The 25,786-nt window shown below is 56.7% G+C and overlaps 10 protein-coding genes across 10 annotated transcripts; 5 read left to right on the top strand and 5 right to left on the bottom strand.

Annotated features, from left to right (window-relative positions):
- Positions 1 to 64: 64 nt before the first annotated feature.
- B0H64DRAFT_391891 (uncharacterized protein) lies at positions 65 to 1,858 on the top strand. The gene is made up of 2 exons (XM_062803505.1): positions 65 to 240; positions 302 to 1,858. Exons 1-2 carry the CDS (start codon positions 163 to 165, stop codon positions 1,733 to 1,735), a joined length of 1,512 nt encoding a protein of 503 aa, XP_062660826.1. The 5' UTR covers positions 65 to 162; the 3' UTR covers positions 1,736 to 1,858.
- A 60-nt stretch (positions 1,859 to 1,918) lies between these two features.
- Positions 1,919 to 4,647, bottom strand: B0H64DRAFT_122469 (fungal-specific transcription factor domain-containing protein). The gene is made up of 2 exons (XM_062797977.1): positions 4,582 to 4,647; positions 1,919 to 4,450 (listed from the first exon to the last, which is right to left on the bottom strand). The coding sequence occupies exon 2, from the start codon at positions 4,367 to 4,369 to the stop codon at positions 2,036 to 2,038; it is 2,334 nt and encodes a 777-aa protein (XP_062660827.1). The 5' UTR covers positions 4,370 to 4,450; positions 4,582 to 4,647; the 3' UTR covers positions 1,919 to 2,035.
- Positions 4,648 to 7,949: 3,302 nt separating this feature from the next.
- B0H64DRAFT_122494 (uncharacterized protein) lies at positions 7,950 to 10,180 on the bottom strand. The gene has a single exon (XM_062797978.1). The coding sequence runs from the start codon at positions 10,154 to 10,156 to the stop codon at positions 8,135 to 8,137; it is 2,022 nt and encodes a 673-aa protein (XP_062660828.1). The 5' UTR covers positions 10,157 to 10,180; the 3' UTR covers positions 7,950 to 8,134.
- Positions 10,181 to 10,929: 749 nt separating this feature from the next.
- On the top strand, positions 10,930 to 12,951 carry B0H64DRAFT_473447 (uncharacterized protein). The gene is made up of 2 exons (XM_062807996.1): positions 10,930 to 11,353; positions 11,427 to 12,951. Exons 1-2 carry the CDS (start codon positions 11,244 to 11,246, stop codon positions 12,922 to 12,924), a joined length of 1,608 nt encoding a protein of 535 aa, XP_062660829.1. The 5' UTR covers positions 10,930 to 11,243; the 3' UTR covers positions 12,925 to 12,951.
- On the bottom strand, positions 12,952 to 14,956 carry B0H64DRAFT_391899 (SGS domain-containing protein). The gene is made up of 2 exons (XM_062803506.1): positions 13,861 to 14,956; positions 12,952 to 13,801 (listed from the first exon to the last, which is right to left on the bottom strand). The coding sequence occupies exons 1-2, from the start codon at positions 14,698 to 14,700 to the stop codon at positions 13,184 to 13,186; spliced, it is 1,458 nt and encodes a 485-aa protein (XP_062660830.1). The 5' UTR covers positions 14,701 to 14,956; the 3' UTR covers positions 12,952 to 13,183.
- A 219-nt stretch (positions 14,957 to 15,175) lies between these two features.
- On the top strand, positions 15,176 to 16,174 carry B0H64DRAFT_391901 (NO signaling/Golgi transport ligand-binding domain-containing protein). The gene is made up of 2 exons (XM_062803507.1): positions 15,176 to 15,514; positions 15,581 to 16,174. Exons 1-2 carry the CDS (start codon positions 15,309 to 15,311, stop codon positions 16,029 to 16,031), a joined length of 657 nt encoding a protein of 218 aa, XP_062660831.1. The 5' UTR covers positions 15,176 to 15,308; the 3' UTR covers positions 16,032 to 16,174.
- A 17-nt stretch (positions 16,175 to 16,191) lies between these two features.
- B0H64DRAFT_122520 (Apc13p protein-domain-containing protein) lies at positions 16,192 to 17,191 on the bottom strand. The gene is made up of 2 exons (XM_062797979.1): positions 16,894 to 17,191; positions 16,192 to 16,744 (listed from the first exon to the last, which is right to left on the bottom strand). The coding sequence occupies exons 1-2, from the start codon at positions 17,071 to 17,073 to the stop codon at positions 16,352 to 16,354; spliced, it is 573 nt and encodes a 190-aa protein (XP_062660832.1). The 5' UTR covers positions 17,074 to 17,191; the 3' UTR covers positions 16,192 to 16,351.
- A 65-nt stretch (positions 17,192 to 17,256) lies between these two features.
- On the bottom strand, positions 17,257 to 18,067 carry B0H64DRAFT_431284 (uncharacterized protein). Its single transcript, XM_062805958.1, has 2 exons — positions 17,839 to 18,067; positions 17,257 to 17,785 (listed from the first exon to the last, which is right to left on the bottom strand). The coding sequence occupies exons 1-2, from the start codon at positions 17,987 to 17,989 to the stop codon at positions 17,520 to 17,522; spliced, it is 417 nt and encodes a 138-aa protein (XP_062660833.1). The 5' UTR covers positions 17,990 to 18,067; the 3' UTR covers positions 17,257 to 17,519.
- A 4,010-nt stretch (positions 18,068 to 22,077) lies between these two features.
- On the top strand, positions 22,078 to 22,572 carry B0H64DRAFT_440795 (uncharacterized protein; the record flags this gene model as incomplete). The annotated part of the gene is made up of 1 exon (XM_062806508.1): positions 22,078 to 22,572. One exon carries the CDS (start codon positions 22,078 to 22,080, stop codon positions 22,570 to 22,572), a length of 495 nt encoding a protein of 164 aa, XP_062660834.1.
- Positions 22,573 to 24,104: 1,532 nt separating this feature from the next.
- Positions 24,105 to 25,761, top strand: B0H64DRAFT_372705 (uncharacterized protein; the record flags this gene model as incomplete). Its single annotated transcript, XM_062802239.1, has 3 exons — positions 24,105 to 24,696; positions 24,847 to 25,121; positions 25,177 to 25,761. The coding sequence occupies 3 exons, from the start codon at positions 24,105 to 24,107 to the stop codon at positions 25,759 to 25,761; spliced, it is 1,452 nt and encodes a 483-aa protein (XP_062660835.1).
- Between the last annotated feature and the right edge of the window lie 25 nt (positions 25,762 to 25,786).

Raw genomic sequence — 25,786 nt, forward strand, 5'->3', positions numbered from 1 at the left:
GGGTCCCTGCAGATCCGGGTCGTCGAATGTTCGTTCGGTGGTGGGGTCCTTCAGTCCACCGCTGCGATTTGGTTCACTGAGGTCTTTAAGAGCACGTCGTGTTACCCGTCGTGAAGCATTTGCGATTATCAGGCGTGTACGAAGCATCGTTTGACATTCAATATGACACAATTATGGCCTGTCCTCCTCGCCCTGGCGCTCCCCGCCGCCGCAACCAGCAACTATGACTGTTCCACCATCGTAAGATCTCTCAACCCCCCCCCATATACATACAAAAACCACCCTAACACACAACCCCCAGTGCCAAACCCTAGCATCCGCCCTCCCCAACCTCGTCACCTTCCCCAACAGCACCGCCTACGCCATCCACAACAACTACTGGTCCGCGCGGCAGAGCGACGTGCACCCGGCCTGCTTCGTGGCGCCCCGCACCGCACAGGACGTCGCCACGGCCGTCCAGCTGCTCACCGCGCACGACGCGCCCTTCAGCGTCAAGGCGGGCGGGCACACGGCCTTCGAGGGCGGGTCCAACATCCCCGCGGGCGTGACGCTGACGCTGGTCCACCTCGACGCCGTCGCCGTGTCGGCCGACCGGCAGACCGTCTCCGTCGGCGCCGGCAACCGCTGGATCAACGTGTCCGAGGCGCTCGACCCGCTCGGCCTGGCCGTCGTCGCCGGCCGCAGCTCGACCGTCGGCGTCAGCGGCCTGACGCTGGGCGGGGGGATCTCGTATTTCTCCGGCATGCGCGGCTGGGCGTGTGATAACGTGCGGAATTACGAGGTTGTTCTCGCGTCGGGTGACGTGGTGAACGCGTCGCCGGCGGAGAATGAGGATTTGTACTGGGCTTTGCGCGGTGGTGGCGGGTCGAATTTTGGGATTGTGACCAGGTTCGATTTGGTGTCGTTCGAGCAGGGTGATCTGTGGGCGAGTTCGAACGTCTACCCCGGGGCGGCGAACAGAACACTCATCCCCATGATGCACGAGTTGCTGGTGAAGGGGCTGCCGGACGATCCCGCGGCGCACACGTATTTTGTCATGACACACACAGCCGAGCTGGGAGGTTATGCGGTGCTGAGCGATGAGTTCCACGCCACCCATTCGGACGTCGCATCCCCGCCAGCGGTGTTCGCCCCGTTTTTTGACCCGGCCCTGCCTACGCTGGCTATCAACACCCGGGTAAGCAACATCTCGCGGCTCTCGCGCGATATTGAACAAGCAAATGGTCTCCGCCAGACGTGGTGGGATACCACCGTGGCCGCCACCGCGACCCCGGATCTGCTGCTGGACATTGTCCCGTTGTGGGAGGAAAACATCGCCCCTCTTCTCGCCGCGGCCGCAGCCGACAATTCCACCATTTCGCCATATCTCATCTACCACCCCATCTCGTCGAATATCCTCGAGGCAATGCAGGTTAACGGAGGCAACGCGTTGGGTTTGAAGCCTGAAGACGGGCCACTCATGATCGTGCAGCTGAATTTGGCTTGGACGAGCGCGGCCATGGACGAGTTGGTGGAGACCAGTTCCAAGGAGCTAATAGAGAAGGTCAACGCGCTCGCGGCGTCGCGCGGAGCAAGCTCCAAGAACGGGTACGTGTACATGAATTACGCAGGAAAGACGCAGGACGTGTACGCCGGGTACGGGAAGCAAAACGTCGCGAAACTGAGGCGCGTGGCAAAAAAGTATGATCCAAGAGAGAAGTTTGGAGAGTTGTGGCAGGGATATTTCAAGCTGTGAGACAAGGATCGGCCGTAAACAGCGCCGTTGCAGCTTATATATCAAACCTAAGACTGAGTTAGCTGGGGAGTCACAGTGTAATGGGATTCCACCCCGCCTTTCATATGTACTCACATTTTTGATGGGATACACGGCTGTGGCCACACACAGTCTCTAAGAAGGCGAGATACTCGTCATGGGATCCATGTCTCGCCGGTGTATACCCCACTCGGGAGGGGCTCCCAGTGTTGAAAGGGAGAATGCCGCTATCTTCGTCCCGGCGTGGCCAACGACAAGTGGCCAGGAGACCTGACCACACTCTCACCCACTGGGGTTAGTGAGCATCTCCTTGCACACTCTCAGCCGTTCATGCGCTTCCTGTAGTATCTCGGAATGTGCCTCGGCAAGCACCGAGCTCAAGACGTCGAGCAAATCCGGCAAGCCATCGCCCAGGCTCATCGCAGTACTCTCAGTAAGGTCGTAAAGGCTCGCGATATTGGACAGGTAGGCGGCCACGCGCCGGTAGTTGGCAGCAGTCGGCTTCCCCGGACGGAACGGGCCACTCGCATGGCCGGCCGGCTCTTGAAGTGCATCCTGGCGGCTGATTGCTCGTACAAAGGACCAGATGCTCAGGGCTGCGTAGTACATCACCCAGGGCCGGTGCGGGTCCGGCTCGGTGCGGCAAGAGTACGTCTGAACCTCGATTGGTGGCAGGCTCACAACGCCAGGCCCAATATCGAGCCGCTCGCGATCGGCAGTGCTTGCACTCCGTCGCGGGTCAACCAGAACCCGGTGAAGGAGTTTGAAGGCGTGTAGGATGGCATGGCGAGTTGACGCCAGGGCGGCCCATGCTCTCATCCTAGCGACCACGTTGGTGTAGTCTCTGACTGACACCTTTCTTCCGAGCAACCGTTTGGCGCCACTATACACTTGGCAGTCGATAATATCAACGTGCAAGCTGATCTGCGCCAAGTGGTAGAGGATCGCGGCGCTATGGACAGGGCCATTCGATCCCGGGGCGTCGGCGAGGCTTGAGTTCCCCGCTGCACCTTGAGCACCGTCGAAACTGTGCTTCCAGTCGTCAAACGCGCGCAACAGTGTCTTCTTCCATGCCTCATGTGTTTCGGTGGCCGGGGCGGTCAAATCGAGCCACTTTTCATGTGTCTCTCGGTGGCTGAGGTGCCATCCAACGCTCAAGAGGCCAGACATGATAATCATGCGACCGAAGGAATGGGTCTTGACTTCCTTGCCATGCAAGGCACGCTTGAGGCCGTCCAGGAAGGATATGGGCCTGATGCCATACATGCGGAGGTTCTGATCAAGCTGGCGCACCGTGTCCGGATTTGATGCGGTCCACATATTGTCATCACAGGGGAGTGGAAGTCTGATCTCGTGAGGCGCCATGTCGGCCGCGTGCCCAAACATGGCGGCGTGGATGGTGTCTGTCATGAATGCGGCAAAGACGACACGATGCATTGCTTCGGTCTCAGCCCATCGACACCACCAGGTATGAGAATCGAGGGCGACACCCTGTGGTTGCTCGGCTGACGGCACCTCGGGGGGTGATTCGCTTCCAGAGCGGCCAATAAGGGGGCTTCCTCGCCGGAGAAGGTTGAGCGCAACGACATGGTAGATGTGAGCCCGTTCGTGAAGTCGACGGGACGAGTACATCTTTTCGTAAAACTCCAGCAGCAATAGAGCTTGAGATACCCAGAGCGAGACCGGAGGTTGGGCCTCCTCGGCCGTGAGAATCTCGGACCTCACCCCGAGGATGACCATGTCCGCAAAACCGCCGTAGTCGGCTAGGTTTCCGGTTGCGTCCCTGGTGCGCAGTGAAACAGCGCCCAGGGCTACCATGACCATGAGGAGAAAGATTGAACATCGGTTGCACGAGAAGGTCGGCTGGTGAACAATAGGAAGCCGCGGCGACACGCGGTCCCAATACTCCTGCAAACAGTCGCGCATCATCTCGAGGCCCAGCGCGGGGATGTCCCCGCTACCGTCATGGGCGAGGTTTGCGACGAGGGGTTCCGCCTTGGGCTGCTTCTGGCGGAACACCTGGAACCATCGCAGTATCTCCTGGCGGCGAAACTCGGAGATGAGCTCATCGGTCTCAACGAAGCGGGTCGGGGTCTCCAGTTGAGATCGGCCGCTCGTTAGCGACTCGTAGTCATAGTGGATGTTGTTGTTGAGCGTCGACTCCAGGCCACCGTCGACGAAGGGCACATGGGAGGAGACGTTGAATTCGCCGAAGGGGGCGTGAGGGTTGAACAACCATACTGCAAAGTTCTCGCGAGATATATCATCCGGCTGGAACTCGGCTGTGTGGTAGGGCATAGGGGTGGACTGTTCCGGGACTCGTTGCTCCTGCTGGGGGTAGTAGCCTGGCTTGGGGCGGATGATGTTGCAGGCGCCCATATCGGGCAGTTGGGGATGCCAGCCGGCGTGTTGGTGCATCCTGCGCGGGTCAGGGTTTGGGAGAGACGGAGACGGTTGCGAGTTCGAGTTCGAGTTCGAGTTCGAGTCACGGCCAAGCAAGATGGCAGCGTCGTGCGGGACCCGGGGGAGGGCCGCACGGGATTCGGCCGTGGTGGTCGGCGACAAGACAGCGGTAGCTGGAGGGGATGAGTCCGTAGTTGCGCTGAAACTTGGCATCCGGTTCCGAGGAATGTACGAAGAGGAGTGCCGCTTCCTATGGCGGGCTAAGAGGTCTGCGCGCACAAACTTCTGCTCACACTGCTCGGAGGTGTCAGCGGATACCGCGCCTCTTCATATTTTGGACGACTGGCCAAGGAGGGGGGAGGCGACCCGGCGGGCGTGTGCTTGGAGTCTTGGGGCTGGAATGGAGTGGAAGGAAGTGCGCATACCCCGGCAATGTCGCAACGGTAGATCTCCTTGGGGGCATCTAGATCCCGTCGCGTCAGTTCACAGCAGCATACACCATGGTGGGAGGGCGATCGCACGGTTCAGTTGGTGTCGTTGGAGATGCTCGGTCCTCGAATAAATCTTGTCGCAGGCCGGGTAGTCGCAGGCGAAACGGCGCGGTGCTCCCTTTCGGCTTGCGCGCTTGTATGGGCCCGGCCCAGCAGCTCGGTTCTGGGCTTGCGCCGCCGCGTCTTGGGATTCCATGGCTTCTGGCCGAGTTGTGTGAGTGTGGTGCCACGCCGCCTTCGGGAAATGCGGAACTCATTCGGGCACAATCCCGTGTGGGTGCTAAAAAGCTGAAGTCAGGCAGCGGCGCGCACCCTTCCGCAGCAAAAGAAGGACATCGGGAAATCAGCGCTCGAAGAGCAGGTCGTTGCAGATTGGGCGATGTTCGGTGTCGAGTTCAATAATTCCGTAAGCTGAACGCATGAGCGCAAAAAGCTCAGAGGGGCCAGCTTCCCCAGATTGCCCAGGTGCGCCCAAGCAGCGGGATGCCCCCACGCTCATCTCCACACCCCACCGCTGAAGAGCCCGTTGCCCTCCACGTGTGGGCAAGGGAAGGCGCGGCTGTCCCGTCGAAACAGGTCAAAACCGGCAAATTCTTACGGATAGAATACACCCCTGTCGCCTGCATCGTCATGAAAAGTTTGTGAAGCACCAACAGGGTGCGCGGGTCCCCGTCGCGATATCGCCGTGGACCAGCCAGCGGGCGAAGAGACGACCAAGCGAGGTGTTGGGAAAGAAAGGGAACCCCCAAATTTGGACATCCACACTGGCCGTTTGGGTACTGGCGCGGGGTAAAACTCGAACTCGGAGAGAGCTTTTGGCAGGAGCCCCTGTGCCGCGTGGGGGTTTTCCAGACTCAGGGTCTCGTCGCGCGATGCTCGGCCCAAGCAGGGGCAGCACGGGAGCCATTGGCGGAACCAGAAAAGGGAAGGGAGGGAAGGAATTGATGAGAGAAGAGACAGCGAGCGAGCGGGTCAAACTGAGCCAAGACAAAATCCCGCGGAGGTGTTGTCGTCTCCCTCTCTCGCAGGGCTGGCAGAAGCAAATGTTGACTGCAACCCCCATACTCGGGCGAGCATGATCGACCACTCAACCTGAAAATCCTGCAAGGTGGAATGGAACGGCAGGCAATGCCTTCCACGGGACATACAGCAGCAGACGGCTTGAGGTTTGATCTCCGTCCGCTTGGCGAGGCGGGGAGGGCCAAGTTGTGTTAAACCCTAACCCTATGCTGCGTCCCAGTTTACCCACGGGTATTCGGACCCGAACCCACCCACCCGGACCCATGGGTCGATTTGGGTGACCCAAAAAGACCCGTGGGTCCATCTGGGTCTGACCCGAACCCACAACAGCTTTTTGGGTCCGGGTGGGTTGGACCCAAACGATTTCGGGTTCGGGTGGGTTGGACCCAAAAGCAGGATCCTCTAGTAAAATCTTAAATTTTTTTAGATAGAAATTTCAGGTCTACTAATAGTATTATTTCTTGATAAAAATATTTTTGGAAAATTGTAAGTATTGATGTAATCATAGGGTTTCGGGTTTTCTTCAACCCACAAAAAATGGTCCTGGGTAAGGAGGACCCACGCCAAGACTTTTTGGGTCCAACCCACCCGAACCCGTTTTCCATTCGGGTCGGGTGGGTAGAACCCAAATAAAGCTTGGCGGACCCATGGGTACCCGTGGGTGGGTAATTCCCGGGCCTAGGACGACCTCACTGGGTATGACCTAAATAGAAAGTATGGTTGGTAGGCCGCAGTGCAGTGCCTGTTGTACGTGTACGTCCATCGAAACGAACCCGCACGTGTGGAACAAGCTGTTACCTGGCTCTCTTTCAAGATGGACCCGTTGGCTCCTTTTTCAGAGGCTTTCAACTCTTTCTCACTGCCAGAAAGATTCAGGATGAGGTTTGATATTCTATTCTTGATGTGGTTGAATGCTCTGCTCAAGATTTCTGTTTGGGTGACGACAAAATAAACCCGGCTTGCACAGACTAACTTCGGGCCGGGCCGGGCTCTCTAGGAGCTTAGTCCCGTCATTAGTTTCATCTGGAAAGCCAATGGAGTAAGGACAGCTTTGTCAACGGGCCCATTCTGTACGCATTCTCAGGGCGTTGACGTCACAATTTGGCCCCATTGTATCACCATGGGCGGGCTATAGCCTATGTGGCGAACTTCTTACGTTTCTGAGATACGCCGCTGAGCAGCATCTTATTCAGTAACCTTACTGCCCTCAAGGGCAACCAGGGCCGATATCTACAGCTTCCTAATCAAGCCCAAGCTAGTATCAGGGATCCTGTACATGTGTCGGTGCATCTAGCCGTTAGATTCCTTTCGTAAATAATGCAATGTGTAAAAGCTACAATGGGGTTGGGGAATACATGACGAACACTCGCTGGAGAGCTTGTATCAAATAGCATGTAATAATAAAAAAGGCAATGCTTGAGCTTTCTATACATGGTTAATTACGTAGGTACCTGATGTATGTGAGGAGCGCGTAAGCAACATTGTAAGTTCGACCAGACTGCAACATAATAACACGATGAGTTATCTGTGATATAGAGACAATGCATGTACTCTCACCTAAAGCAACAATACGACCCGCTTTCCGCTTTCTAAGACCGACCCCTTGTCCGATCCCTTCCCAATACTATCCACCAGGCCAACTGGTCCATCTCTCCACGGGTCAACTTCCAGACTCGTCCCAGCGTCGGCGGGTATGTATTCTGTATCCAATAAGCCTCACCTGCCGCGTACACATTCGGAGTACTGTACCAAAACACCACCAGCCTAGTCCCAGACGGACAAGGCACACCGGTCCAAGGTCTTCGCTCATAGCCTTGAGCACCTCGCCGCGACTAGCCATCAAATGGGGGTGCACAGTCGATATGAAATTGTGAACAGTAATGAAGCCGCCCTCGCCCCTTTATTTAGCGGCCACCTCTGCCCGCAACACACCAACCAAGTACCCGTCGCTGTCATCCAGCTCGTCGTTGTGATATCCGTCCGGGGACGGGCCATCGAGAACTTCGGTATCGGGAATATTAGGTCTCTCGTGCAGGTGGTCCGATCAGAATATGAGTCGTTCGAGCCTGTGATTACCGTCTCGAGCGGGCCGTTCAGAGTTGGGCGGATACCATGGGTCTCGGGGATGAGGTTGACCGGCTTTTCGAACGAGGCGGCGGTGCTAGGCTATCCTCTGCTACGTCGTGTTTGACCATGGCGATGTCCGTAACCCCCCGGTGACTATGGAGGCAAAGGGGGCCCCCGCTTGGTTTGACGCGGTCTCGTTCACAGCACATCACGTTCGAACCGAACCACTCCAAACAAAATGGAGTGGGGCAGGCTCAAGTCAGAATACTGAGTTTGTTTGCGTGAAGTTGGATTAATGCTTCGGCCATATAAACGCCGTCCCCGTTCCCTATGCGATGTGCTTTGTATTTGTACAGTAACATAAACCCCAACGCCAGCCGTGCATCATGTTCCTCGTACATCACCGGTTGCGGTTTGCCGAGAACCGCCGAACCATAACCTCCCGAATAGTATACTTTTTCAGCGCCGCCGCGATACCCCCGCGCTTTATCTCTTCATCGAACACCGTCGGTGGGGGAATATCCACATAAACAAGCACTAGGCTTTTGAGAACGTGCGACAGTACCCGGTTAACACCCATCAGCCACGACCACGACCGCTTTGGCTCTTCATGCTCGTGTTGTTCCCAGGCCGCATCCGAAAACGCCGGCATGACCATAATACCAAACTCGCTATGGTCGAAGACCGGCCCGCGTTGGTAGATGATCCAGTCCACGCCAAACTTGATACCGTGACGCGGAACCCAGCCCAGCGATCGGAAATGATGATACACAGCGTAGTTAATAAGGAATGGGTCGTCAGGCCTGAGACCAGAGTGGGATGTGCGAGGGGTGAAGTAAGAATGAGAACGAAATAGAGGCAATAGATGCTCAGTAGAGATTGGAGAACCGGTTACGGGGTCTACAACCTTCAGAGCGCCGAGTGAGAACGCCAAGAAAAAGGCTTCCTCGGGAGCGAGCTGAAAGTGCTCCTTGTTCTCAATCTCCGTCGCAGAATCCGGAGCCAGACGAGGGGCGCCCGCAGAGAGAGCGGAAGCGGAGGCGGCCTCGGGGGTCGCTCCACCATTCGGTAGCGCAGGGGCAGCGCTCTTCGGTAGGACGCCGACAGAGAGGCCAGGGCTTGGCGGATCCGAATGCAGGAAGGTGGTTGATTCAACCCTGGGCGAGAAGCGGACGCTCTTCCCGCGCTTTTGCAAAAGGTCGCCTTCCAACTCGGCAGCCGAGGGGCACAAAACAGGATCATCCGAGGCCAGTGAAAGAGGCGTGATCGGGGTTTTACCAGTTCCATTTGGACAAATGCCACTGCCGGACACGCCGTCTAACTCTTTGCTGCCAGTCGAGGCACTTGCCTTGATCGCATGCCCGTTGATGCCACCATTCGTTTTGGGCCGAGTATGGGATTCCTCCGCATGGCCATCAACCTCGTGAGTCGCCTGGGCAGTCGGTTGGCTGGGAGCGGTCTGCCCGATCTCAAAGATGGCGAGTCCACTGACGGGTCTCAAGACGAGATCCGCGTGGGAATTCGGAAGCAGGAGCAGTTCCGCCGGACCAACTGGCGCTTTCACATCGTGGAATTTCCCACGAGTGTCCAGCAGGTTGTTTAGCTCTGCTAAGGAGTTTGGAAGTGCGAGCAACTCTGCCGGGCTAACAGGAGGCTTGGCTTCCTGACGGATTTGGCGGCCGGCAGGCTCTGGATGGTGGGAAATCTCGACAACGGGCGTAGTCTCCACCGCGGCCTCTTCATCAGCATCTTCCGGCTCTACAGCAGTGGGGCGAACGGAGCTGGGAAGCACAGACGCCTCCGCCGCCTTGACAGGTTCGCTGAGGATCCCATTGAGTCTGGTTGTTTCGCTCGCTGCAGTACGGGCGAGGGTCTCGGCGAGCCTCTGCTTCTCGAGCGCTTCCAGCTCAGCTTTCGCTCTCTCCCACTTGGCAAGGCGACGCTCTTCTCGCCGCAGCTCGGTGCGCGCCTCACTGACGGTCTTGCCTTCCGGCGAGCCCCGTCGTGCCAGCTCCCGCTTCAACCAGTTCGGCTCACTTCGACTCAGGCTTCCTTTCCCGTAGAAGCCTTGCTCCCAGAGAGCACGGACGGAAGATTCGTCTAGAATATGTACCGAGCGCGTTTCGGGGTCCCAGACTCCTGTATGCACCACAGACGGCTCTTGTGGTGGGGCTCGGAAGACTTGGCTCAACCAAGCATAAATGAGGTGTAGGAGTGAAACTGGATTATTCGGATAGAAGGTAGGGAGAGGAAAGGTCCGGATCGGGGCCGGCAGAGCGTAGATCTGGTTCACTGGTGGCCGAGGAGGGGATGCCCGCTCTGCAGGCGCGCCAGTACCCGCGGCGCCGCTAGGTGGACCCGTTTTAATGACTGTGGCATCATTGCCGGCGGGAGTGGTGGTGACTGTCGAGGTTTCAGCCATAGCTTTTGTGATTCATGTCGGCCTGGCAGCGGATTGTTAGTTCCAGCAGCAAAGGGGAAAACCGAACAAATGTAAACACCAAAATTGATTGCTCAGATACCGTTGTAGTCTATAAATAGAGGGCTTTCATCGAGCGTACACTGAAGCACATTGCTCTAAGCACCGATATTTTGGTGTCATCACCGCAATTTGGGGGAGTGCACGGAGCCGTGAGCCCCTCTACCCCTCCATCATCTCGACGGGCAGGTGTATGGAGGAGACAAGTAGCCATGTGCTAGGTAGTTGTGCGCTTCTTGCGGCCCAGATATCCTCACTCGAGAACAGAAATGGCCAAGCAAGCGTGGAGCACATCTCCAAACGAAAGCCATCAAAAAGAAGGGAGCTCGACGAGAAGGTTTACTTACTCAATGGCCAAAATTGAACCCAATCAAGGGCAGGAAGACCAATCAAACCGTACGGCGAACCGATAAGGTCGCTGGGACTGTGATACAAGTTGAACTGTTGTCTTTGAAGATTTTGCTCACATCTAGGAGCCTTTGGGTTTGCGTTGTTTTGGCATGGTGCTCAAGCTTGCCAGAAGCTTGGTGAAAAAATGATGGTGCGCTTTTCGTGTCGGCTGCAGAATTTTGCAGAGGGCCGAAGGAACCGAATGCTGCCTGTCGATTGAGGCAGCAGTGGGGCAGAATCCATCCCAGCAGAGTGGGAAAGCGGGGCCATCTTTCCACACCTGCAAGGTTTGCTTGGCTTTCAAGTTCAGCGAATTGTGCATCTCCAGTTCCAAACCTCCAAGGCGATGCCTCGATGCCCATCCTCCAATTGTGCATGCTCAACAAAGGTGGACCTACCACGGTCGCGAATGGATAATTAAGCAGTGTGTGAGGCGACATCTGCCCTTGCTAGTAATATTGTGATCTCAGAACCCCTGCTGGCGTTTTTTGTTAGTGATGCTTATCCCTTTGGGCTGGTCGGACTTGTCAGCGACCCACATGGATTTGCGGTCGCCCTCAAGTCCCTTTTCTCTGAAATTGTCGAACCTGCCGCGCCAGATCTCTCTGGTTCACCATCCTCCTTATTCGTCCACACAGCGATGACTGTTGGCAATGATCCGATGTCGATAGCAGTCCAAGGCGCGGCCTTGGTAAGCCTGGTCTGGAGCTGCGCTGTCTTCCTCGTCCAAACCATCGGAATCTCCCGGCTGTACGGCCCCCCCTATCCTGTTTGTGTTGACACGCTGTTACTGTTGCTGACTTTGCCTGTTTGCTCACTGCAGCCTCCGCAATCACTCTCCAACACGTCCGAAGCCAGTGTCTCCCTCGCTAAAACATGACGAGACCCCTCACATTACGATAATCCGGCCCGTCAAGGGCGTTGAAGTCGGTCTCTACGACTGTCTCGCTTCGACATTCCAGGTCGCCTACCCAAAGTCGAAGTTGACCATCCACTTGTGTGTCTCGTCCACCGATGATCCAGCATACCCACTCCTTCAGAAACTCGTCGCGGACTTCCCGGGCTTCGACGCAAGGGTGCTCGTCGAGGAGGATGACCCTCTGCTACATGGAACCGATGGGCATGTCAACAACCTGGGCCCGAACCCCAAGATCCGCAACATGAGCCGCGCATACCGTGAGGCGAAAGGAGACCTCATATGGATTGTCGACTGCAATGTCTGGGTTGGGGCCGGCTCTGTGGGAAGGATGGTGGACAAACTCTGCGGGTTCGGCCCCGACGGCGTGAGGACGGCCCCTTACAAGCTGGTGCACCAGCTGCCGCTCGTCATCGACATCGAGGAACCCACAGCAGCCGAGCAGCGTAGCCTCTTATCAAACGAAACGAGCAAGCCCCGGGCTCCCAAAGGCCTCCTCGACCATGGCGGCCGCCTCGAGGAGATGTTCATGTCGACCACGCACGCCAAGTTCTACAGCGCCATCAACACGGTGGGCATCGCGCCCTGCATCGTGGGCAAGAGCAGCATGTTCCGCAAATCCCACCTCGACGCCATGACCGACCCGGCGCAGAACCCAATCCTCTCGGCCTCGGACGCCGCGCGCGGGCGCGGGCTGGACTTCTTCTCGTCCTACATCTGCGAGGACCACCTGATCGGCGACCTAACATGGCGCTCGGCCGCCCCGCCCTCGACAGCAGGGCCGGCGTTCCGCAACCACGGCTTGGTGTTCGGCGAGGTGGCGATCCAGCCCATGTCGGGCATGTCGGCGGCGGCGTACGTGGCGCGGCGGGTGCGGTGGCTGCGGGTGCGCAAGTGGACGGTGCTGCTCGCGACGCTGGTCGAGCCGGGCATCGAGCCGCTGCTCTGCAGCCTGCACCTGTCCTTCGCGCTGACCACGCTCCCCTGGGCCCGCGACGCGCTCGGCCTGGCCCCGACGTGGGCCGCCATGGCCGCCGTCTGGGCCGCCACCGTCACCGCCTGGATGTGCCTCGACCGCTGGTTCACCGGCAAGATGCGCCGGCTGGAGAGCGTCGAGGTGGACGAGAACACGCCTGCCTTTGCGCGGGGGGCGGGCCGGCAGGGGGGCATCAAGCAGCGGCCGTTTCTTGAGTGGCTAGCCGCTTGGCTGGGGAGGGAGGTGTTGGCCTTGCCCATCTGGACGTGGGCGGTCCTGCTGGGGGCTACGGTGAACTGGAGAGGCAAGCAGTTCCTGGTGCGTATGGACATGAGTGTTGTAGAAGTCGGGGGAAGCCAGCCGCTGGCGTCGGCGCCTTCGGTGGAAGACAGCCGTCCTAATTCTCGTAATAAAGACCGTGTGGACTAGACTAGATTCGGCAGCATAGAGTTATACCCTTAGATGTCCATAATAATATTTGTTGATTAAGCTACCTAAACGCCTGTAAGGCACTCCCTGCCCGCTCCTGATGACGCCCCTTGGGACACCGCGCCCCGAGCGCATACCAGCGCGGCAACAGCCTTTTCTAGCAACGCCTGCAAAAGCGACCACCTATTTCCATGCAAAACAAGACAGAAAACGAAGTCAATGAAACCAATAACAAGAAACATCCAATTCCTGCACAATCTCACTCCCACTTCTTCGCCTCGACACCGTCAGGCGGCAACGTCTCCACAGTGCGGGCTTTGACGTCGTTCCAGTCGGTGCTGAGCGCGGTGCCGTTGCTCTCGATGAAGCTCTTCTGCATAGCCCGCTGCTGCTCTGGGGTCGCGCCTTTGTAGAGTTGCTTGAAGAAGTAGTTGGGGTCCCCCTTGCCGGCATCGTCGTCTTCTCCCTCAGCCTCGGAGTTGACCAGCTTGTCCCAGTTCTTGGGGCCGGAGCGGCTGCTCGTCGGATAGGCGGGGCCTGCAGAGGTGGTGGCTTCCGGGGTCGGCTCGGGGATCGAGGAGGATTGGTCTTGGGGTTGAGCCTCGGCAACGGGTGCAGGGGCTGAGGTGCCGGCCGCATCCGAAGCCGCGCTCGTATCGTTTTTCCACGCGTCGAGGCCGATGTGCTCCTTGCCCCATGAGCCCCATTTGATGCCGGGGGTGGCCTTGGCGAGGACAAGCTCAATTTTCCGTGGGTGGGCGGTAAAGCGGGATTTCGAGGGGTCGATTTTCCCGTCCAGAGTAAGGGTAGATGCCGCTTCACGGTCCCCTGCCTTGACGTAGGGAGCCGCCGCACGGGGAAGAGGTGAAAGTCGGACCTATAAGCCGGTCAGACCATGTTGGAAGAGGGAGTTGTCAGCTCAATGTCTGAACTTACCTGAGTTTCTGAGAATTCCACCTCAAGTTCCTCTTTCTTGACATCCTTAATGTACAACGTCACCGAAACTTTGTCGTTGCTTTGGTAAAAGTCAACCTTGAGCTTCAGCTGTTCGTCGGGAACACTGCCTGGAGCAGGCGCTGGGGGCTTGGCCGATTCGGGCTTCGGCTCCGGTTTGGGGTCCGGCTTTGTGGGCTTCGCTTGGGGCTTGCTCGGAATCTTGGTGACGTTGACCTTCCGACCCGGGTCGTCCTCTGGCAATCTGTTGAGGGCACCAAGCACCTGGCTCCTCCAAGTGTACGCGCGCTTCCAGTCACTCTCGAAGCCGGTCTTCGCTGAGGATCCTGTACCCCCATCGCCTCCCATGATCCCAGAGAGGATGTTGCCCTTAGAATCACCGCTCTGGCCTGGTTGGCCGTTCTTGTCAGCAACACCGTCCTCGTAGGTTACGGTGTAGTTGCCATTACCGTCGACCTTTTTCTCGACGCCGTCATCCTCGCGTGCCGGGCGGCCCTCAGCCAATAACATGCACCACTTGGCGCAGCAATCGGCGTCTGCATGACGGCCAAGCTTGTAGTAGAGGACGGAACGACGATATTGAGATTCGATCATTTGCTTGCGAGAGTTTCCCGAACCGCGCTCGGCTGCGGTGTGGTATGCCAGCTCAACGTCCCGTAGGGCGGCATCGTAGTTCTTCAGTTGCTGGTGTGCTTGGGCGCGGGCAAGCAGCCAGGCTGGAGAAGTCGACGAGTCAAGAGCTTTGTCGAGGAGTGGTATCGCAGCTGCATAGTCTTTGTTCTGGACAGCTTCGACGCCCTTATGGCCGAGCGTTGTAGACATGGCGGTTGCAGTTGACGTGAATTTGTTTGAGTGATGGGTTTAATGAATAAATCCGTATAAGTTGATGAACTTGGGGGGAACAGTTGTCAAGCAGAGGGGGGTTGTGCGATTCCTTGCTGGCCCAAGAAGCGTGCAAACTTGTTCTGACAGTCCAGGTTCACCGATGCTTGTGGCTCGAGCATAGGACGTAGAGGAGGACAAAGCAAGAAAGACTACCTCTTACTTTAGTAACTGGCAAGGGAAAAGATGCTGGTGGAAATCAGCAGAAACACGCTGCAGCTCAAACGGCGCGATGGTGGCGGGGTAGCTGATTCTGCCGCTGTTGGAGTCTGGAATGCATGAGCTTGTACCCAGAAGAGGTCACCGCTTTCCCCAACGGGCATAAAGACCATACCGGATGCGGCTAGATCGTCACTTTGATTCGGCCCACCGAGCGCAGCATGCCCTGGTCGTGTCTTGGTCGCTGCAACACCAGAGAACCTTACCTCACCGACCTCTGCCTGAGGTCCCAGCGTCCGACCCGACCCGCCTTCGGCCCGCATTCGAGTCCATACTTGCGCCGCAAAATCAACGAAAAGAATCCAATCCCTATTTCCACAGCCGCCACAATGGCGCACCTAGGGCCGGGCAAGGCGGCAAGCAGCAAGGAGCAGACGGGTCTGCGCTACCCGTCCAATGGCAAGACCATCTACCACCGGCCACTCAACCGCACCAAGACAGCCGAGCTCAGCCAGTCCAGTTTCGCCTATCTGTTTTCCGAGATGGTGACCTATGCGCAGCGGCGGGTAACAGGTATCCAAGAGCTCGAGAAGCGGTACGCTCCCACGCCCCGCCCTTCCCCTCCGTCGTCATCCCAACTAGCTAACGAACCTCGCACCAGGCTCAACGTCCAAGGCCACCCGATAGGGCTCAAGCTGCTCGACCTACTACTGATGCGCGAGCCGCCGCGGACGCAGACGCGGCCGCTGACCATCATCGCGCTGCTGCACTTCATCAAGATCAACCTGTGGACGCACCTGTTCGGGCGGCAGGCGGACCGGCTCGAGAAGAGCTCCAACCCGGACACGCCCGACGAGTACATGATCGTCGACAACGAGCCCGTCGTCAACGCCTACATCAGCGTGCCGCGCGAGATGAGCCAGCTCAACTGCGCCGCCTTCGTCGCCGGCATCATCGAGGGCGTGTGCGACGGCGCCATGTTCCCCGCGCGCGTGACTGCCCACAGCGTAGGGGGCAAGGAGGAGGGCGAGATGTGGCCTGGGAAGACGGTGTTTCTCGTCAAGTTCCAGCCGGAGATTTTGGAGAGGGAAGCGCTGCTCGGGAAGCCTTGAGCGGGGATGGTGGAGTATACAAGTAGACGATAATATCGGGCGGGTTTCGGCATCGGGTTGGCGTTTGGGGTTAGGGGACAGACAGTCCGGATTTTACGTTTGGGGACGGTCATTGGGTATCACGTTTACGAAGAGATCGGCTAGACAGTGGTGTCTATCAGGAATGGATATCGCTACGTTAACGCCTCCACAATGCGCCTGTCCATGACCACCCCCAATAATGCATCAGCATGATTAACGACCTGATAACCTTCCCAACCAAACTCCCAGCGATGCATGCAACACCCCAAAACCAGCAAACCAGCCAAAGCCAAAGCCCCTCACCGCGGCAAACCCTGATACTGCCCCCCACCACCCGCAGCACCACCACCAGCCCCAACCCCGGCCCCAGCACCAGCACCACCACCCCTCCGCTTCCCCCCCAGCCGCCGCTTCGGCGCCACCCCAGCCACAGGGCCGCGCGCCATCAGCTCGGACAGCCCCAGGTCCTTCCAGGCGGGCTCGCGGGCGCGCTGCGTGGCCTTTTGCACGCCGTAGGCGGCGTGCTGGTCCGGCACCACGTCGTCCTCCTCCTCCGGGTTGACGGGCTGCAGGTCGGGCGGCACCAGCACGTCGTCCTTGGGCAGGCGGTCCTTGCAGAACTCCTCGAACAGGTCGGCGTGCTGCGACCGGTGCATGTGCACCTGCGTGAAGCAGGCGTCTTTGTTCTGCCGGTGTGGGGTTAGATATGGGGGGGTTGTAGGTGGTGGTGGTGGTGGTGGGGTGGGAATGGGATGGAATTGGTGCGCGGATGTTTTGGTTGGTTGGTGGGGTGGGTTTGTGGGTTGGTGGGGTATTTTGGGGGGGTTGGTTTACGTACCATTGTAGAGGGGATGGGAGCTCGAAAGAACGAGTCTGGAAGAATGGTGTTTTGGAATGGCTCGTCGTCGTCGGCTGCTGAGGTCGCAGTTAAGCTCATGCTGGAGCTCAGTGGGATGCGAGACTGTGGAGGCGTCAGGGAACGGCTCGAGTCGCTGGAACGCGAGCCATTGGTGGCCTCCATCTTGGCGCGTTGGAATGGAGTCGGTTGTGGCGTTGTGGCTTCCTTAGCAAAATACGTGGCGCCGGCTAGGGAGGAACAATCTTGTACAGCCCTAACCCTGGAAGCACTTACACAGTACACGACGTGCGAGGTGCTCGTCATTTCCTCCAAACATCACCATGCTCGCAGCAGTGAGGCTCAATCCCGCAAATCATATGATATTTTTCTCTGTCCTTTACTGTCCATGTCTCTAAACCAGTCTAGCAAAGCCTGCTAACATGCCCCACTACCCAGCCCTGAATGTTGGACGTGACTTGTTCGTCGGGAGACCGTACACGCCATCTTAGATGCTTCATGCTGACGGTACCACAGAGTCCCAGCCAGCGGGATTATGGTATGAATTGCGTCAGGCCTTGCAGCAGGGGTTTGGTCCCAGCACAATGGTCTCGGTCGTCAAGTAGGTCGTCCTAGGGTTCCTGTTCTCCGTCCTCGAAGTAGTCTTCAAAGAGCACAGACACCAGCTGGATGGTATACTTGTTGGTTGCGTAAAATCCCCATTGCTTATTGAGAATGCAGCGGTCGAAAATGTAATTCTTCATGATGATTGTGAGCGCATCTGCGTTGACTGCGTATGTAGAACCGGACACGTTGGTCAGTCCGCCTGTGCAACGGCCTCTGCTGATCACGAGGCTGGTATTGCCCTCGACCGTAATATAGCCAGTGGAATCATGGTCTGTTCATATTGTTAGATGCAACATATGTCGAAAGGCTCTCGGAAAAACTCACGATTGAATGCATCGATAACTTGGCGGCACTCGCTCTCAACAGGGGGCAGATCATCCGCTATACCGTTATCGCAAAACGTGCGTGGCTCTGCGAGGGGCCCACAATGGGCCACCTGGAAAAGTAAAACGAGAAAAGGAATGATGAAAATCATCGTTGTATAGGAATCCGGCTGAGTTGTTGTTGGCTTGTTGTGTTATTGTTGCACACAGCTTCCAAGACTGAGCAGGGTATTGCAGAGGAGTGAGGTGGTGTGAATAATATGAAACGGTGCCCAAATTGTGCAGTTTATGTCTAAGTTATAGAATTTCTAGCCGGGGAAGAGTTAGTCACGAGTTAATCGAGGCAAGCCAGTGAATACAGTAAATCAAGCGAATCACTGGCACGCGGCAAATGAATAGACTTCGTCCGAACCGTTCTCAGGTACCCACCTACTAATCCCTGGATCTCTGTTGAAAAGGGTTGGTTTCTATTCATTCTATGTTTACCAATAAACCCTTTGCCTTGTTTATACCCGCCAGGGGCGTTAGCTATTAGGTTATGGCGGCCGTCGTATGCCTCTTCTAAGTATAAGGAAACCTGAAAAACTGGTATGGTCCTCCCTCTTGGGACCGCCCGATGTGTGGTTCCCACCAACATTTCCATGATTTCTCGGATTGAAATCAGGATTAGACTTGAATTATACCATACTAATGTGTCAGCTGGGAAAGTATTATGCTTTGTTTCTGCATTTTTTCGTTCACCTGGCACACATGGGGATCCAGTTTCCCAGTGGCAGTAGTCCGGGCAGTGTGAATGATCCCCAAAATCCATTACGACACCAGATGATTACGTGATAGATGCCAATGACCGTAGTCACATGGAAATGTTGCTATTTAAATATACTGTGTCCAACGTATGTGACGGAGGCATTCGCAAACCGCCACTGCAATGTGACTCGACACGCAGACTTGAGACCGAGGTCATATGTTTCTACCAGCACTCTTTCTGTGCACCAACGTGACGTTGCTAGCACACTTGCGCCCGGCCCAGTGTTAGGTACCGAGATACCACGACTTCAACAACTACAACTGTGTACCCTCGCCTTCTTAAGTTACTAGTAACCAAACCTTAGTAACCAAACCTGTATGACGGTCCCATGCCCCAAGCCTCGCGTAACCACAACCTCCCAAGATTCCTGGATTTGGAACAAGTACACCTGCCAAACGTTGACCATGATCATCATCTGATGAACGGACTAAAAGCTGGAGCAGAGGCTTGACAAACAACCCCGCTGTCTGAGGAAATCCGAGCGTGGCGGGGTCTGAAACAACCGGGCTGGCGTGGGCTTGCTTGGCTACCTAGGTTGCTAGTCGCAAATCCTCCCCAGTGATCCCCACCAGAACGGGCGTGTTCCGATTTCGAACTATCCTCTATCCTTCGACTGCTTACTACATAGTCGTTTTGATATCACGCCCGCTAGCGCGCCACCCCGAAGCACCTCGGCCCCGGACCCCCGATTGGTAACGGCACTCCGGTACCATGGAACGAGTTCGTCGTCTTGGTGGAACTTGAAGAGAGTTGGCGTGGTATTTGGGTATGAGAGATGAGGACGCGGTCAACGTTCTACCGGTGATGCAAACCCCGCCTTTCATCTTCCTTTGCGGGGCTCGAAACCATCATCACTTGACCGAAACGGCGCGCAACATCGGGATCTTCGAGAATGCCATATCGATCAGCTGGTCGGCAGAGCACAATCTTAACCAATCCGCCTTCCAGGAAAGGCTGCACTGGTCGGCCAAGTTCTGTTCAAAGATGGTAACAGACCGGACGAGCGGTATGTAGTTCCTTCGCATCATTATTTGTTTTCTCAGGTTGATCTTGAACGACGAGTCAATGAGAGGGCTCTCCCTGTGGGCGCGAGGTGAGCTGTGGGGACATCCGTCCAGCCAATGAATCTCCCTTGACAGCGCTCCCGGCCAAGAACTCAATTGAGACTTCAGCCCCTGACACTGCCAGCCGACGAGGGCCAGGATGGCGCCAAAACCGCCCGAGGGACCAGCCGATGGACTTGGCAGGCGCGGCAGGTTGGATCACAGAATATCGCGCAGACCGTGGAGGATTCCGAGAGGGGGGAGAAATCGCCTGGCGCACAACATTCGAGACGTACATGTACGTTGGCTTGCGCCGAGACACCACGCTGGACTCCGCTCAGAGGGGTAAGCTTTCGGAATGTGCTCCGGCGCAGTTGGTGCGGTGCAGGATTGCCCCAGCTGAAGGCGGCGCAACCCAACCGAGCGGGCTACGAAGGCGACAGATTCGGTGCGTTGCGCTCCTTTCCCCGCCATTTTGGCAGGGGTTCTCGACTTCTGAGAGAGAACGACCCCGCAGCGCTGGAAGCTAAGACTGAAGGAGCCAATGGTGCGAACAGTGGGATGCAACGTGGTTTGGTGTTCAGGCTGGCTTTTTACACACCACACAATATTGCGCACCGCATGGTGGCGACGAAGGAGCGTGAGAAAAGTCGCTTAACAGTAATCAGTGGCGGGTAAAGCCCCGCGACAGTCATGACACGAGGGGAAGACGCAAGGCGAGAGAATCCGATGCTATGGCGGGTTCGCTTGCGAGAGTTCATTTGACCGTTGGTTGTCGGGACGGAACGTCGAACAGGGGCCCGGGCAATGGGGTGCCGAGGAAAAGCTGACAGCAGCGATCAGCATGCTCGGCGGACGACAAGAACAAAATCGCGGTTTTTGGCGTCGAACGAAAATAAACCAGTGCAGTTCCCCCTGGTGTGTGCTGTGACGGCCAGGGTTTGGGGACCCGGGATTGAGTCCGAGAAGCCCACACTTTGAAGTCGACTCAGCGTTCCAATCGCGTGCGCTTCAAATGGACCTGCAGAAGCGCACCAGCGCGCCGGATGTGCAACCACGCGGCATGGAGGGTGGGACGCGGCCGTTCGCCCGAGGAGAAACCTGGAAACCGGCGCCAGGGCAGCAAGCCAAAGATACGGTTCGTCGTGAGGCTCAAGAAGAGATGGCAATCCGACAAAGAATCGGCGGGATAACTATTGTGAGATTCGAGTATCAATTCGAAACAGGACCCGGAAGAAGAGCCCGATTCATTCGATTGCCAAAGAGGCCGCCGGAGAAGGGGCCCGCTTGGCCCGTGTCGAGTTCCGACGAACAGCGGGCCGGCAGCGTATTTGTGTTCATGGATGACCCCTCGTCGTGACCCAGCCCGTTGATATCCGCATCATCGGCGCGTCGCGATTTCCTGACCTGAATTGGCGCCGGACAGAGGTGTCTTGGGCTCAAACTCGTGGGTCGCAGCGGTGGCCGTGTGGGCTCTGTCGAAGCTCCAGGGACCAGCGATCTTCGTTGGCTGTTTTTGGTTTTCGGTGCAAAAAGGAGAGTTGCATTCGCGCAGCTGGGCAGCCAAGAAAAAGCCAATCAAGCTTCCGCTCTATCGCCCAGAAAAGTAAGTGGGGCCACGCTAGCGGACAAGGTTGCAGGTCAGGGGCGAGCATGGGTCTGGATGTGGACCAGGGCCGACGCAGCTCCCAACCGAATCTTGGGCCGGATTGGCTGCGCCTCTCGGTCCCCACAACCTTGATTTCCAGGTACGTACCAGGGGTCAGTGGTGTTCCCATTTCCCATTTCTCTTGCCAATTCAATTGCCAGGCCCTCCCTCCCTTTCGTGGTCCAACCCGCCTCGATTCACCGCTCCCTCTCCGTGGTGGAACGATTCAGAAGGCGCCGATCGTCACGATAACCTCTTGCGCTTGCGGTGTACCGAATTTTGTCGACCCAACTGCCTGTCGTTCCTTTGGCATCGAAGTCCGCGCGTCTCCTGCTGGGAAGGGGTCACGGACCCGCCCGTTGTTTCTCTTCGTCCGCTGGTCACCTCCACAGCCCACCGCTGTTCGCCTCCGTTGTCCGCCACCGCGTCGTCACTTCCGTTGTTTGGGGGCGTACACGGACACGTTTCGCTGCTATTGTTGGTTAGTCCGTCCCATCCTCCTGCCGTAACGACCATTGCCCTTGCCCAACGGGCACGGGCGTGCCATGTTTCTCCGTCCCCAGCTTCATTCTCAGGACCTAACATCTGACCTAGTAGGTTACGATAGAACCCCCGCCATCTTAAATACACCATACCGAGTTATTCGCTCTTGCGCCAAGGCGAAGACCTGCACATATAGTCATCTGTTGATGATATAATTACCTACCGTCGCCATTATCACCACCCCACGAGCTCAACGCCATGTCTTCAGGCGACCCCCACGACCCGGCTGACAAGACGGGCTTGACCGTCGAGATGACCCCTACCACCACTCTCAAACACAAGTCCTCGCAGGACACGCTCTCCCAACCATTTCCTACGCTAGAAGAAAAGGACACGCCATACCCGCGACGCTCGGATATCTCGACGCCCGCCACGGCACGCGCGAACCCGTTCGACACCGACGTCGAGGCTATGCACGTCGTCACACAGGACTCTAGCAGGAGATCAGCCGAATGCACCAAGGGGGGGACAGATTGCCATGCCTGGCCTGGGCAGGCCCACTGGAAACAGAAGGCCAAGGCGGCCAGGAAGAACAAGCACAGCTGCAACTGCCTAGCAAGCATGAGCAAGCGCAACCGCATCACCGTCAAGATTCTCATCATCCTCCTCATCGTCGGTATCGCCGTTGGCGTTGGGTTTGGCGTCAGCAAGCCGCTCGGCGCGGGCATCTGGCGCAGCGAGACGCAGAATTGAGCGTTTTGTCTCGACCTGAGGTCTGAGGGTTGGATTCCTCCCTCACCGTATGATACCGCAAGCCATCTTGCCGGCAAAAATACCCCATCAACCGGTTTCCTTTGTCCTTGGGGGACTTCTGCATCTGCAGCACGGCGTCACACATCAGCACAACAATTCTTCGGCGCGATTTTAGCACAGGTCTTTGCATTCACGGGACGAATTACCCGTGGGATACCATCACCGGTCGACTTCTTCCCCCATAGCCTTTTGGCCTTGGTTTTCTACAGCACGCAGTTTCGGCGTTCTTGTGCCTTTCTCTTTTCCACGGGTTGCGAAGCATTTGCATGGAGTTAAGGGGTTTCACGTCACGACACGACGGCAAACTTTGGTTTCGTTTGAGACCGTCGGGCAGCAGACGGCAGATTCGGGTGCATAAGATACATAATAATCACATGCCAGGGATGGGCGATTATAGGGTATTGTCGAGAGTATAGTACAGAGACTAGGGGCTTTTTGTGCAACTTCTTGAAGTTTACTTATCGCGCGGCGGCCTGCCAGGGCAAGGCAAGGCGGTGGCCCTGTGCCAGGTTGCCCGGTACAACGTAGTGCCAGACGATGAATTCAGACTTGTTTTGGGGGCGGTGGCAGGCTTGTCACCCCTCACGTACCACGGGACTTTGTTTTTCTTTGTTGTTGCTATGTGCTTGTTTGTCTCGGTTATTGAGTTGTCGTGGGCCGCTGGCGTGTTACCCACTGGTGGGGTGCCTGGAATGTGACACAGTCTTGAGACATATCCATGGAGTATCGGGGTGGACGGATTAGTCCGGCGTGAGTGGGCTCTCCGGCCGTATCGTAAGGCAACAACCAACCACATGGCCACCCATTACACGGTCCCATTTTTGTTGGTGAGGTGTCGGTACTCCCAACTTCGACGAGCTTCTATTTCGGCCACAGCGGTCTCCCCCCGTTAGTTTGTCCGTTGGTCTTCCAAGTTTACCCTAGAACCCCCCCCCCCCCCCCCCCCCCCCCCCCCGGAACAAACACGAGGTTTGTATCCCCGCGACTTGGACAAGACTATTAAACAAAGGCATTTACTCTAAGCGACCTCGCACGCGGCCTCTTGCTCCTGATAGCGTTTCTGTCGACAAACTCGAGACTGCCATACTGAGTGAGTGAGCCTATCATGGGGTTTAGGGAGCGTGGCTCGGTCGTGCCGCGCTGTATCTAACATTTAGATACTAATCATCTCCCTATAATTAATACCTTGACTCGTATCTAACCCAAGTTGTTTTTGTTTCCATGCATATTGCCAGTGGGAATGATCATTGACCACAGTTGGTCTGTTTGCACCTTACATTATTATCAACTCCGGGTCCGCCCTTGAAACCAATCTGAGCCACGTGCTCTGCTATTATCACATTCTTCTGAACTACCTCCGGTTACAAAATCAGGTGACCATTCACCAAGTCTAGTTAAACCTTTTCCATAAATATTCCCACCGCCACAGAACCTCGGTGGAATCTTCATCAAAAAGCTTGACAGGCGCAAGAATGTCGACAAGAACCCATCTCGAACTTGGCCGCTCTGGCGGCCATTTTCTCGCTCGGATCAGCCTTGGGGTACCGCGACCCGACAACCCATATCTCCCTTTCGTGCCGAAGATGATGGCGACTCCCATTGGCGACCATCCTATTGTCGGCATTTTCGATACGCAAATCCGAGCCCGTCTCCACGACATCTTCGCTGGTACCGACTGGTCCCATATCAGCGTTGTGCGCATCGGGTATCCGGGCCAACGACCGAGCGAATGTCCTGCTACAATTCTAGTAGCAGTCCGGCCAAACACACTGGGCGTAGAGAAGGCGGCCGGACTTGTTCATGTCGCTGCCGCTTTCGTGTACGGATTCACTCGGCTTCGGGACATCGCGATAGAAATCATCGAAGCCGATGTCGTTCCTCACTCCGATGACACGTTGCCGGACCGGAAGCACTTCGACGAGGCGCTCTGCGCCACCCCTCCCATTGGTGCCGGCCTTGGTCTCTCGGATTCTCGCTCGACCGGTACCTTGGGCGGTTACCTTCGAATCTCCACTGCCAAAAAGTCCAAATATGTGGCGCTTGCTTGCCACCAAGTTCTAAGCGGTATGTCCTCCAGCCAGCACCCCCATGTTACCTTCGTTCTGACCGCATAAGGTGACGGAGCTCCAATCTTTCCGTCGCGGGAACCAGGTCTTGCCGTCTCATGCCCTTCTACAAATGATATGGACGTTTAGAAGACGACCGTACAGAAAGGAATCGAACGTGAAAGCACATGCGCCACTCTCGCTCTTCTTCGAATTCAAAGACAGGCTGGCACCCTTGACCAGAACGGGAGACAACGGCTTCATTTGAGCGACAAGAGGGTAAAAGATGGTGAAGAAAAATGCGAAAAGATTGCCCGCTTTCAGAATCATCTCGGCAAGGTCTATTGCACATCCGGAGTGGGTGTAACGGACGGATGGATTTCGGACTGGGGTTTGGTCGAGTTGGCGCAAGAGAGGTTCCCGTCTTTTGACAACCTCTCAACCGTGAGTTTCAGTCTTTAGTGTATTAAACCCGGTGCTTTTCTCACATATATCATAGGCACTCAGTTCGGAGGTAGTGGACTATCTTCGGGGGCACTACCAGGATGCAGAGTCACTTACAATACATGGAGGCATCGCGTCACAGAAGGATTTGGTCGCCGCCTCGTCGGGCAGGCTGGACGACTCCCATAAGAATGTGGTATTCAAATGCGGACGAACTACGGGGAACACCCGAGGGGTACTAAACTCCATCATTTCGAGCGTTCGGATGAGCTACGGCGACAATGTTCCGGTTGTAGGGAGTGCCTTGGTTGTTCTCTCCCCTTCGGAAACGTCCCCGACAGGTCCCGGCTCCCCAGGCTGTGGTTCTGCACCCGTCTTTGGCCGCAAAGGCGACTTCGGAAGCCTAGTGTTCGACTACAGGGGCAAAGTTCTCGGTATTTATGTCGGAAGACAAAACGAAGGTCCGAACCGCGAGGATTACAAGGTTAATCCGCCCATAACGCCCCCTTACTTCGACGGCATTCACTTCGTCTCGCCGATTGGTTCAACCATTAATGGGATCAGGGCCGCGGTACGTGACGATCCAACCTTTGGCGGTTTGGATGTCGACGTCGAGTTTCTCTGGGGCCCGTCTGAGTAGGATTGCGTTTTATCGCACCCTCTGC

Source organism: Chaetomium fimeti (genome assembly GCF_033439085.1).
Source record: "Chaetomium fimeti strain CBS 168.71 chromosome Unknown B0H64scaffold_3, whole genome shotgun sequence".
In the NCBI taxonomy this organism is placed as follows: Eukaryota; Fungi; Ascomycota; class Sordariomycetes; order Sordariales; family Chaetomiaceae; genus Chaetomium; species Chaetomium fimeti.

What these genes read in the sequence shown, in the direction of transcription:
- B0H64DRAFT_122494 (XM_062797978.1), bottom strand. Translation starts at nt 10,156, where the DNA reads ATGGCTGAAACCTCGACAGTCACCACCACTCCCGCCGGCAATGATGCC.
- B0H64DRAFT_431284 (XM_062805958.1), bottom strand. Translation starts at nt 17,989, where the DNA reads ATGATTTTCATCATTCCTTTTCTCGTTTTACTTTTCCAGGTGGCCCAT. An exon ending in AGTTATCGATGCATTCAATC is followed by an intron (nt 17,786 to 17,838) that starts GTGAGTTTTTCC and finishes CAATATGAACAG; the next exon opens with ACCATGATTCCACTGGCTAT.
- B0H64DRAFT_122469 (XM_062797977.1), bottom strand. Translation starts at nt 4,369, where the DNA reads ATGCCAAGTTTCAGCGCAACTACGGACTCATCCCCTCCAGCTACCGCT.
- B0H64DRAFT_122520 (XM_062797979.1), bottom strand. Translation starts at nt 17,073, where the DNA reads ATGGAGGCCACCAATGGCTCGCGTTCCAGCGACTCGAGCCGTTCCCTG. An exon ending in GAGCTCCCATCCCCTCTACA is followed by an intron (nt 16,745 to 16,893) that starts ATGGTACGTAAA and finishes CTAACCCCACAC; the next exon opens with CGGCAGAACAAAGACGCCTG.
- B0H64DRAFT_391901 (XM_062803507.1), top strand. Translation starts at nt 15,309, where the DNA reads ATGGCGCACCTAGGGCCGGGCAAGGCGGCAAGCAGCAAGGAGCAGACG. An exon ending in ATCCAAGAGCTCGAGAAGCG is followed by an intron (nt 15,515 to 15,580) that starts GTACGCTCCCAC and finishes ACCTCGCACCAG; the next exon opens with GCTCAACGTCCAAGGCCACC.
- B0H64DRAFT_391899 (XM_062803506.1), bottom strand. Translation starts at nt 14,700, where the DNA reads ATGTCTACAACGCTCGGCCATAAGGGCGTCGAAGCTGTCCAGAACAAA. An exon ending in TGGAATTCTCAGAAACTCAG is followed by an intron (nt 13,802 to 13,860) that starts GTAAGTTCAGAC and finishes ACCGGCTTATAG; the next exon opens with GTCCGACTTTCACCTCTTCC.
- B0H64DRAFT_473447 (XM_062807996.1), top strand. Translation starts at nt 11,244, where the DNA reads ATGACTGTTGGCAATGATCCGATGTCGATAGCAGTCCAAGGCGCGGCC. An exon ending in ACCATCGGAATCTCCCGGCT is followed by an intron (nt 11,354 to 11,426) that starts GTACGGCCCCCC and finishes TGCTCACTGCAG; the next exon opens with CCTCCGCAATCACTCTCCAA.
- B0H64DRAFT_391891 (XM_062803505.1), top strand. Translation starts at nt 163, where the DNA reads ATGACACAATTATGGCCTGTCCTCCTCGCCCTGGCGCTCCCCGCCGCC. An exon ending in ACTATGACTGTTCCACCATC is followed by an intron (nt 241 to 301) that starts GTAAGATCTCTC and finishes CACAACCCCCAG; the next exon opens with TGCCAAACCCTAGCATCCGC.